This window comes from Babesia bigemina, scaffold Bbigscaff_73348 (assembly GCF_000981445.1).
Source record: "Babesia bigemina genome assembly Bbig001, scaffold Bbigscaff_73348".
Taxonomy (NCBI): Eukaryota; Apicomplexa; class Aconoidasida; order Piroplasmida; family Babesiidae; genus Babesia; species Babesia bigemina.
This window is the reverse complement of record NW_012237298.1, coordinates 1-11,513: the sequence shown is the minus strand read 5'-3', so window position 1 is coordinate 11,513 and position 11,513 is coordinate 1. Positions and strand designations below refer to the sequence as shown.

Here is an 11,513-nt window from a genome sequence, read left to right as displayed (position 1 = left end):
CGATGTAGAGTGGACAAAGGGGCGATGTGGAGTGGGTAAAGGGGCGATGTAGAGTGGATAAAGGGGCGATGTAGAGTGGATCAAGGGGCGATGTAGAGTGGATCAAGGAGCGATGTGGAGTGGGTTAGGGAGCGATGTAGAGTGGATAAAGGGGCGATGTGGAGTGGATAGAGGAGCGATGTAGAGTGGGTTAAGGGGCGATGTAGAGTGGATTAGGGAGCGATGTAGAGTGGATAAAGGGGCGATGTGGAGTGGGTTAAGGGGCGATGTAGAGTGGATAAAGGGGCGATGTGGAGTGGGTTAGGGAGCGATGTAGAGTGGGTTAAGGGGCGATGTAGAGTGGATTAGGGAGCGATGTGGAGTGGATTAGGGAGCGATGTAGAGTGGATAAAGGAGCGGTGTGGAGTGGATTAGGGAGCGATGTAGAGTGGATTAGGAGCGATGTAGAGTGGGTTAAGGGGCGATGTAGAGTGGATTAGGGAGCGATGTGGAGTGGGTAAAGGGGCGATGTAGAGTGGATAAAGGAGCGGTGTGGAGTGGATTAGGGAGCGATGTAGAGTGGGTAATAATCACCACTTGTGACCATGTCATCGCTGCCGTGACCATGTCATCGCTGCCGTGACCATGTCATCGCTGCCGTGACCATGTCATCGCTGCCGTGACCATGTCGTCGCTGCCGTGACCATGTCGTCGCTGCCGTGACCATGTCATCGCTGCCGTGACCATGTCATCGCTGCCGTGACCATATCATCGCTGCCGTCACCATGTCATCGCTGCCGTGACCATATCATCGCTGCCGTCACCATGTCATCGCTGCCGTCACCATGTCATCGCTGCCGTCACCATGTCAACGCTGCCGTGACCACTAACTTGGTCAGCACTTTGGTCATGGCATTGGTCAGCACATTGGTCACCACCTTGGTCAGCACTTTGGTCATGGCATTGGTCAGCACATTGGTCACCACCTTGGTCACCACCTTGGTCATGGAATTGGTCACCACTTTGGTCATGGCATTGGTCAGCACATTGGTCACCACGTTGGTCAGCACCTTGGTCAGCACATTGGTCACCACGTTGGTCAGCACTTTGGTCACCACCTTGGTCAGCACATTGGTCAGCACATTGGTCACCACCTTGGTCAGCACATTGGTCAGCACCTTGGTCACCACGTTGGTCAGCACTTTGGTCAACACATTGGTCAGCACTTTAGTTAACTATTACACAATCACATACAACGATTAATGAGTGATACAACAGATTAAAGCACAATTCATAAGTTAGGTGAGTAGGTGATATGCTAGGTGAGTGTAGATGGTGAACACGTGAGTACGATTATGGTTGCAGGTAAAACACCCTGTTAAGCTTGTTAACACGTCCAGCAGCAAGTAGTGATTGCGCAGCAATACGATGTGATGAGGGACTATGCAGATGCGATTTGATGTGGAGCAGGTCGAGGCGGATGACCATGATGTGGAGGAGGTAGAGGAAGGAGAGGAGCCAGAAGGCGACGTTGAGCCAGATGAAAGGTTGTCTGATGGTGAAAATGAATTCGTCGCAGATTTTGAACACGTTTTTGAAATACTGTGAATGAAGGATATCATACAGATGTTTGCAGAAATCTGAACATTTTTTCTCAAATTTCGATTTAGTCAGGCTAGACGCATCAGCAAACGCAAATCCATATCTGTATAACGTAGGTGATACGCCTTTACAGCTGACTATAGATTGGCAGCGGCAATGAGGAATTCCACTTTTCTCATCAACGGAGGCGTGTGATCCCTTTTTACAAATGTCACCGCGGAGGCATTTTTGACAACCCCAGTCCTGACAGAAGATGTCGCATAAGTCTTTGTAAAAATTGTTTAGGCAATTCCAGAAATCCCAGGGAAGATACACGGACCAGGACACGTAGAGGTCGGTGTGATTGTGAACAAGATAATGATATGTATCTTTGCATAGAGCGGTGAGATAAGGAGCGCATCTCACATCCTTGCTGTCGTTGATACATATTTCGTGACTTGTAAGATTCACAATGTGATTATCCTGACATGATAGATGCACACCGGACTCCGAACCGTATGCGCTTGCCAATGCATTGGTTAAAACGGAAGGGGACTTACATAGCTCAACTGATAGCTTCTCGATGGATGTCTCGAAGCTGGATTGGAAACGTGTCTGGAAACTGAATTTATTTTTAACGTGCTTTGTTATGTTAGCAGTACTAACCCATCCCTTAACCAGCGACAAGGCGAATTGGAAATGCTCCGGCAACGTCTTGGGCGGCTTGGGCAGTAAACAGAATAGGCCTCCAACGTGCTCATTACCAAGGAATTTGGTGAGTATGTGACACAAGTCTCTACCCGTCTTCGTATAACCGGAGAATCCCCTGAAGCCTAGGGGAGTTAGACAAGGCATTCCACGTTTAACAGTGGGACAACTGTCACACTTTGCTTTGCAGCCAATAGAAGTAAGCAGATGCGGAATATTGCCCGGTAAGCAGTCATTCAAGTAGGACTGAAGGGGCGACGTTGGTTGGCAATTTGGGTCGGTGTTTGAGTCGTCGCTTGAGTGCTCGGTACAGGGCCATTTGGCCGTCTTGATCTCTTTGCCGTACTTGCAGCTGCGCCAACCGTTGTTACTGGTACTATTTTCGCACTGGGTTTTCAAAAATTGTAATGTTGGCAGCAGCCGTCGAAGGATGTCCAGTAGCATATCGAGGCAGTCTTCTCCCGAGGCAGGGTAGTAGAACCTCATGGAGTTGTTGGAGTAGTCACCCGAATACGTTGTATATGCGTCGCCGTGACCGGCAATTGTGATTAATACATCGTAGGCAGTAGCGCATACGTGCGTTATGGCTTCTCGTATATCAGCATACAGCACGTTTTCTGGATAGGCAGCTACGGTAGTATCTTTGGGCGTGGCCAATGAAACGCTGGGGGAGTCACCCATTTCGACTGTAATTTCCATATCGCCCTCATTGTCAGCAGCATCGTTCTCATGTTTATTGATGTCTGCTATCACTTGGAGGACGGTTAGGTCTAGCTTAGGTTTATGCACGGGACTATGCGGGAGACCGGAGAGCCAGACCAACATTTCGTAGACGGAACACGGTTGTCGTGTTGCAGTTAAAGTTGACAGATGGCATACGTCGTTGTATTTCTCCAGCTTCTCGAAAAGATAATCAAGCATGTCGAGGAGAGTTATCTTGGTGTCGTCAGCATCACGAGGATGAGTGAACTTATTCTCTTTCTTCATCTCTTGCTTCCATGTTTTAACGTGTTCAACATTCTGCGAACCATTTACTTCTTTGTTCAGCAGCGTTCTATATATGAACGTACCCGAACAATCTTGCTCATTCCTCAAATGCCCTTCGTGGGAATTATAGGACTTGGAGACCGTGTAGCCGCAACCACTAAGGAAATCACCAAGTACGTTTTTATTATTCTCCTTTGACGTATATATTGCTTGGAATTCAGCGGACTTACACTCTTCTCCCAAATTCATAACACTCTCATACAGTATCGTTAGTATGCTAACAAATACTTTTGCGCCATTTCGGCCATCAGCCGTTAATTCTACATCTCCAGTTTCTTTATGCGTCCATCTTTTAATTTTATCCCCTCCATCATACCCGTTCACATACACCCTCCCCATCTCACCGACAAACCCCTGCAGCCCCTTTTTGACCGCATCGAGCAGCTCCGGGTGCCGGGGGTTGGCGAAGGCGGAGGGGGAAAGGAGGTGGAGGGAGGAGGAGAGGGTGGAGAGGAGGGAGGTGAATTGGTGGTCGAAGAGGTATTTTCGAGCATGTTTCGTCGTTTCATCATCTTTTAGGTAATCAAGCAATTTATCAAAAGCTTTTTCAATCTCGGATAATTTAGACATTTCGTCAATGGGCTTACCGTGGCACACGAGTTGATACTGGATGTTAACCTGTATATTGTCAACGTATTGTTTTAATTCTTGCGCAGTTTTGCCTAACGTCTTACGGTTGGCTTCCCCCCTAGGTGCCGGCTGAGGCAATGATTTGCCCCAAGACTCCAATGTAGATTTGTCATTCATAACCTTTAGAAGACATTTAATTCCGCTTCTCAAATCGACATCAATAATTTGCTTCACCGCTTGCAGCTGCGTTTCGACGCATTTGTGAAGGGCATCCATGTCGGCTTTGTGCTGTTCGGCGAAAACGGTTTTAACTTGTCTGGTAACCTCATCGAATGCATGGTTGGATATGGCGAGAAGTTGAGATTTGAGACTTTCGACACCTGTTGTAGCATTCGTGGAGGCGGCAGATAATGCGTCACTGACGGCTTTCATAACTTCATCGAAAACGTCGGATGTATTATGTACGGCTTGACGAATGACATTGATTTTATCGAATAAATTGGCTCTCAATTCGGTCGTCAGCTCATGTGCTTCGCCTTGAAGATTCTTAACAAATTCGGGAACACTTTTGGCTGCCTCTATCTGACTGTCAATCAGTTCTAGTGCATGTTCCAATGTATTTTTAGCTAAATCGAATTGCTCCATAATGGCTCTTACGTTCATATCTCCAGTATAATACGTTGTGAATTTTTCAAGCGCCTTACTAATAGCTGTTCTGGCGGCTACCCTGATCTGCGCTATAGCTGATTTTTCGTACACGTCAACAGCTCTGGGAAGATTTCGCACCGCAATGTCAAATGTTTTTTTTACTTCTGAAAATTTGCTGTTAAGCCCGTCAACTTGCTCACTTACAGCTTTAATAGCCAAGTCTACATTTTTGGCTGGCGGGTCATTACCGGTGAAAGCCTGATACAAACGACCTAGAAGCCCATTCGTCACTTCCAAAGTATCATCGAGTTTCTCAAATTTACAAGTTTTTAGTAACTTATGGATTTGCGAACTGCTTTGACTGGCAATAGAGGATAGCGCCGCTAGAGTACCTTCTACAACACCGTGAAGCGTGTAGTTGCTATATTTTGATTTTACATCCTGGCTCTTAACTCCACGCGCAATATTTTCCAAAATTTCATCGATATCGAATCCTCCGCTATTTTTCTGTTTTTTCAGTTTCTCATCGAGATCCTTGCCAAACATATCGATGCCAGACTTCACAGCATCAAGATGAACTTCAATCTTTCTGTTAACATTTATTGGATCATTGGCTTTTTGTAAGAGCCTTGTGACCTCTTTACCGGATTTGCCGGTCATACCTTCTAGCACCTGTTTGATTGCTGTAATAATCTTAGGGTGCATCTGAGTGGCATCGGTGATATCATTTTTTGAGTCAAATTGACCTTTGTTGAATGCGACGTAGTCATCAAGCCACCTTCTAATCACTCCATTATTCTCTAAAATATTTTTAATCCACGCCGTCACCACACCTTCGAAACCTTTCTTTGAATCGTCCTCCTTAAACGTTTCCGCATACGCCTCGGTCTTGGCAAGGATTTCCACAAGTCCTTTGGCTCCAAATTCCGAACCCTTTATGTCAATAACCTTATCTCGAATTTCCGTGAGGACATTTTCCATTGTTTTTTTTTCTTTTCCTGCACCAGTTTTTCCTGCTTTAATGACATTGTATAACCTGCCAAACTGCGTTTCGATGTTGTTTATTGCGATACTGAGCGGAGTTTGAATAGTCTTAGTAAATAAGGAATCCATAATGTCCGACGCCACTTGAATTGAACCATCAGGCCCAATAGTCCCATTCAGCACTCCCTTGGCCGTACTAAGCTGTGACAGGGCTTCTTTAACAAGAACGTTCTGCATTGTATCCTTATCAACTTCGCTTGCAAGGTTACTAATCGCATTCCTCAACTTATTTAAATCGTCCCACACATTGCTTTCTAAGCTTCGAACCTCCATTTTGATAGTATTGATACCATCCCCTTGTTAAATTAAGTTATCTCATCTTATAGTGTGCTATGTGGCTACGTGCCTAGGGCCGGTTTTCGTGTTTGCGGGGCTAACGCCTCACGCTGAAACCGGTTGCGGGATCCACGCCGGTCCATTGCCGGACGTCACTGGTGCCATCCATGCGGGCATCCATCCAGTTTGGGCTTGAGGGTCTTCTACGGAATCGTAGTCTTCTTTCGGCTTCATATCCCTCATCACTATTTTATGTGTTTCTTGGATCACTACCCTTTGTATGTGGGCTTCCATGCGATCCGATATGCCCAGGTCCCGTCTATACTTGCTGTGTTCTTTCGTCACTATTCCCTCCCACGTCATAACGTAGGGGATAACCCTGATCTTGGTGTGCTGGTTAAACTGTCGCGCCTTGAGGTCCTCAATAAGGTCTTCATACTTCTGCTTCTTGAACTTCTCCGTATCCACTAGGTTGTCTTGATTGGTGATTCCTATCTCCACGATGGTTATGGTGTTCCTCCGCCGATCCGCCAGGATGATGTCTGGCCTGTTGTATTCCTTAGTCTTCTGAGTCTTGACCGTCTTGTCGTACGCGATCCATCCGTATTTTCCATGTACTTCACTCTCGATCTTGTGGGCGTCTATCTTCTCCTTGGGTAGTCCTATTTGCCTCCCGAGTACTGAGTGGACCCGTTTTGCTACCTCGTTGTGCCTCTTCGTATATTCTAGGTGTAGTAGTTTCTGGCACTTCGTCGCGAGGTGATCCACGTTCTTGCCGTTGTTGCATCTTGTGCATTTCTTGGACGAAGACATCCATTGCAGATTCCTATCCTGGACTTCCGCTACGTTCGCTTCTTCTTCCGGAGTGAGTATTCCACACGTCAGGTACAAGGACGACGCCTCAATGTCCAGCTTGGGGTCCTCACGCTTGGCATACAGAACCTTATGAGTTGATTTTACGTGCATTCTGTTGTACAGCCATTTGTTTTGGGCCACCCTGAGGTCCCTGAGGCTCTTGTCCGTAGTGTCCTCCATTCCGAATTCCATTCCATATCTTCCTTCCAGGTGCATCTTGATGTGAGATATGTGCGCGTATGTGTCGCGAAAATGCTGCATGATCGCAGCTCTCCTGGTTGACGTCACCTCGTCTGCTGAAAGCGTCAACCACAGTCGTAGCAGCATGGCTTCCGCTCTAAATACCATGCTGTGGAGCCCTCTCCCCATCTCTTTCCGGGGGAGGTAGAGCCTCTGTGTGTTCGCCCACTTCTTGTGTCCGTGCTTCGCGTTAATTATTCTCCGTACTGCCAGGTCGATCTTGTCGAAATGCGTGATGTCCATGGGGATCACGCCGATGTAGTAGTTGATGACGCTGAGGGCGTACTGGTTGATGGCCATCGAGAGGTTTTTCCCCGACAGCTTTGACGCAGCCAGTAGCTCCGTTCTCCTGCATATCTCCTGTAGTATTATGTCGAACATTCCGTCGCTTGTCAGTGAGTTTGAAGTCTCTGTGACTCCCAAGTACTTGTACGTTTCCGGGCCTTCCATCTGCTTGGCGATGCTGGCGCACGCCTCCGTGTTGGTTGCCGACTTGTCGCGGTTGATCCTGAGTCCTATGTCGTTGAAGAACTTCTCCACTTCTCGGCCCATTCCTCTCATCGTACTTTCCTCGTGGGCGAAGAACTTGAGGTCGTCAATATAGAGAAAGTGGTTTGTGGCGAATATCCTGCCGCCGGTCACGCTTAACTCCACCTTGGGGAAGATGCGAGTCAGGTGCCTGCTCAGCGGGTCCAAGCACAGCACGAAGAGAAGGGGCGATAGGCTGTCGCCTTGGAGAATGCCCCTCTCCACTTTCTTGTGCATGATTGTGTTCTTGTTCCACCGTATCTCTATATTCCACCTCTTGATCGTCTGCTTGATGAAGTTTGATAACCACCCTGGTAGGTTAAGGTTGTCGATAACCCTTGCCAGGTACGCGTGGTCGATTGAGTCGTACGCCTTCATGACGTCGACCCACGTTGCAAGTAACTTCCCCTTGTGCTTCTCGTTGAGCGCGATGTTCGCTAACGCGTGCTCCTTTGCACCCTGTACGTTGCTCCTCGTGCCCATCTGGTTCTCGGACCGTAGTCCCCTGCCATCGACTTCTCGCTTAAGCGTCTCCGTTGCACAGCGGGTAGTTAGCTTGTATAGGTTGGACATGCATGTGATAGGCCTGTACTGTGCGGCGGACTTTGGTTTCTTGTTCTTCGGTAGTAGGTACGTGATCCCACAGTAGAACCAGTCGTCCTGCACTTTGCCTTGCTGGCATGCCTCCTCTACTAGCCTGTAAATGACTCTGTGAAGGGACGTGAGCCATTTAATGTAGTAGTTGTAGATCCCATCCGCACCGGGCGACTTCCAGTCTCGCAATTTCTTGACGATCGTGACGAATTCCTCGTATGTGGGAAAGCCTGCCTTGTTCTCTGCCGGTGGTCTTTCGACCAGATATCCTTCACCGTTGTGCGGTGCGTTTGGCTTCACCCACATTTGCGCCCAGTACTCTATCATCATCCCCTCGTTTATCGCCGACTCGTCCGCGTCCTGCTTGTTCTCCAGTGTCCTGTAGAAGTGTCCCGTGTAGAGCTCGAACATGCGGTTGTCGTTGTACAACTCCTTCTTGAACTTGGCGTTCTTGAGTTTGTCCTGCTCCTTTTGGAGCTCCTCTTGAGTCCTGCTGATCACGTATGACAGTTCCTGCGGCTTGTCCGCGATCATGTTGTACTTGTCCATTTGGCGATAAACGCGTTTCCTATCCTCCTTCTCCAGGGGGACCTTCTGCTTGTATTTCAGAAGTAATGCTCCTATCTCCTCCAGCTCCTTGATCCTCCTCTCAGCTGCCTCCTTCTTTCCCGAGGACGACGATGGTTTTGCGCTGTACTTGTCGTAGCAGTCCTGTGCCGTCTGATACAAGACGGCTAGCATCCCCATGTCAGTGACTGGGTTGTGCTTCACGTAGTTGTGGACCACTAGATCCAGCGACCTTATCGCCGTGAAGTCGAGGGAGTCCATGGTGTGTCTTTTGTTCTTTACTGTCCTAATCACACCAGGCTCCCTCAACCTCTGTGCCATGATCCGGTCGAAATCCTCCTGCAGGGCGTTGTATGAGTCGACGTCGTGCAGCGATGCTATTTCTCCAACGTCCGTCGGTTGGCTCCGCGCTGCTTTGGCGACTACCTGTCTTGCCATCTGCTCCACCTCCTTGTGGGTCTTGTGGAATTCGAAATGCTCGTTGGCATATTCCGCGAGGACTTTCCATCCTCCTCGTGGCATCCTCTGATACTTCGTCACTACTGCCTTGTAGACGTCCGGTACCCAATGACACCATGGTCCATCGATCTGACGCATGACACAGTGCAGGAACTGTAACTTGGCATTCAGCCTAGCGTAGTTCGGCGGCATTTGTGGCGTGTTCCCGGCCCGTTCAGCCTGCGGGGCGTGCCCTTCGGGTGCCCTCGGCAACGCAGCCGTCTCAGTGAGCGCCACCTCACTGGCGGTGCCCGGTGCTATACTGTTGTTTGATTCTCTCACAGGCCCGACTTGCTCAGGTTCCTCTTCGTCCACGTCCATAAAGTCATCCGACGATATGGAATACACGGTCGGAGAGCGGCAGCCACCGTTTCCGACAACCTCCCCTGCCGGTGGCTGCAGGGTAGACAGTGTCTGCACACACACGGGTGCGCGTTCCGAGGAACTCGGCCCGGCGTTGCAAACCACGACAGGCGGCGTTTGAGCCGTGTTTCCTGTCTTTTTGGCCTTCCGGTTGTTACCCTTTTGGCCCTGGGGACCGCCGTTCCGCGCTTTGTTTCCAGCGCCCTTCACAGCCGGAGTGGTTCCGGGCTGGTGTCGTTTCCGGCTTGCCTGCGGGATTGGCCGGCTTTCGCCGCCACGGCCGGCCCCCTTCGAATTTGTGGGTTTACCTTTAGGGCCCTGAACACCGCTTTGTACCGGTTTTCTGGATTCATGCCGCCTTTCGGGTTGCCGACACTCTCGGCGCCCCACGGTGGCAAGCGGAGCATCGATGTCCATCCCATCGGGGACGTCCACGTCAATAACCATGAGGTCTCCGTCCTCATCGATTTGACTGCTCAGCTGCACTTCTTGTGAGCTCTCCATTGGTACCTTGTTCGTCTATCCAGCGCGCCTGTGTGGCCGCCTTTCGCCTCGCGATGTTGCCGCTTTAATTCCACACTTTTGGCCTTCAATACACCCCCCAGTGACATCGGAAAAATTTCCTTTCTGTGATAAACCCGAGAAAACACGTTTCTCAAAGTTTCCCCCAAAATCACAGAAGATTCCAACTCCTCATGTTCCCCCTTCATGGTTTCGACATAGTCACTAGCCCACTCAAGGCACTCGCCAACTTTATTGTTCATCTGGTTGATATCATTGTGATCATTGAACATTCCAATAGCTTCAATTAAATAATTGGTGTAATCATAAAACTTCCTAATCGGTTCACTTACCTTATTATTAGACTTCATGACACCATCATTATACCCCCGCACCCCCTCGACCACCTTTCCAATCGCAATATTAAAACCTTTTTTACCGCCGTGTTTATTTTTGTTAAGAGCTTCAATTGCTTCATTAATTTGTCCATTATGCTGCCCTAAATGGCCTTGGATGTTACTGAGAACACCTGTCAAAAATCCCATCACCCCGTCACACAGCCTGTCAAGGTCAGAGTACACTATCCCCTGGCCGTCGTAGCCTTTGGAGTCTTTGTTGAAGCCGAGGAAAGTCTCGAGGCCAGAGCAGAGGTTAGTAAGGATGTTAGTAGGGTTATTATTAAAGGTGTTTTATAGGTTCAAAATTTAGTCAAATTTCTTGTCAAGCTCCCTAGGCGGCACATGGTCAGGGCAGTGGCAAGAGGTGGAAGAGGGGAAGTGAAGGGTGACAAGGCACAAGTTATTGCTATGGTTTAAAGAGGTCATAGCGGTATTATAGCGAGGTAATTCGAGGGATGTAGAGTGAAGTAGGGAGCGATGTAGAGTGGATTAGGGAGCGATGTAGAGTGGACAAAGGGGCGATGTAGAGTGGGTTAGGGAGCGATGTAGAGTGGGTTAGGGAGCGATGTAGAGTGGATAAAGGGGCGATGTAGAGTGGATAAAGGGGCGATGTAAGGTAGGTTAAGGGGCGATGTAGAGTGGAGAAGGGAGCGATGTAGAGTGGATTAGGGAGCGATGAAGAGTGGGTAAAGGAGCGATGTAGAGTGGATAGAGGAGCGATGTAGAGTGGGTAAAGGGGCGATGTGGAGTGGGTTAGGGAGCGATGTGGAGTGGATAAAGGAGCGATGTGGAGTGGGTTAAGGGGCGATGTAGAGTGGATAAAAGGGCGATGTAGAGTGGGTTAGGGAGCGATGTGGAGTGGATAAAGGGGCGATGTAGAGTGGATTAGGGAGCGATGTAGAGTGGGTAAAGGGGCGATGTAGAGTGGATTAAGGAGTGATGTGGAGTGGCTTAAGGGCCGATGAAGGGTGGATAGAGGACCGATGTAGAGTGGATAAGGGGCGATGTAGAGTGGGTAAAGGGGCGATGTAGAGTGGATAAGGGAGCGATGTAGAGTGGTCAAAGGGGCGATGTAGAGTGGATAAGGGAGCGATGTAGAGTGGGTTAGGGAGCGAT

General features: G+C 49.0%; 2 protein-coding genes across 2 annotated transcripts; both read right to left on the bottom strand.

The window, feature by feature from the left end:
• Positions 1-1,332: 1,332 nt before the first annotated feature.
• Positions 1,333-5,850, bottom strand: BBBOND_0005080 (hypothetical protein, conserved; the record flags this gene model as incomplete). The annotated part of the gene is made up of 1 exon (XM_012915338.1): positions 1,333-5,850. One exon carries the CDS (start codon positions 5,848-5,850, stop codon positions 1,333-1,335), a length of 4,518 nt encoding a protein of 1,505 aa, XP_012770792.1.
• A 108-nt stretch (positions 5,851-5,958) lies between these two features.
• BBBOND_0005070 (hypothetical protein, conserved) lies at positions 5,959-10,002 on the bottom strand (the record flags this gene model as incomplete). Its single annotated transcript, XM_012915337.1, has 1 exon — positions 5,959-10,002. One exon carries the CDS (start codon positions 10,000-10,002, stop codon positions 5,959-5,961), a length of 4,044 nt encoding a protein of 1,347 aa, XP_012770791.1.
• Between the last annotated feature and the right edge of the window lie 1,511 nt (positions 10,003-11,513).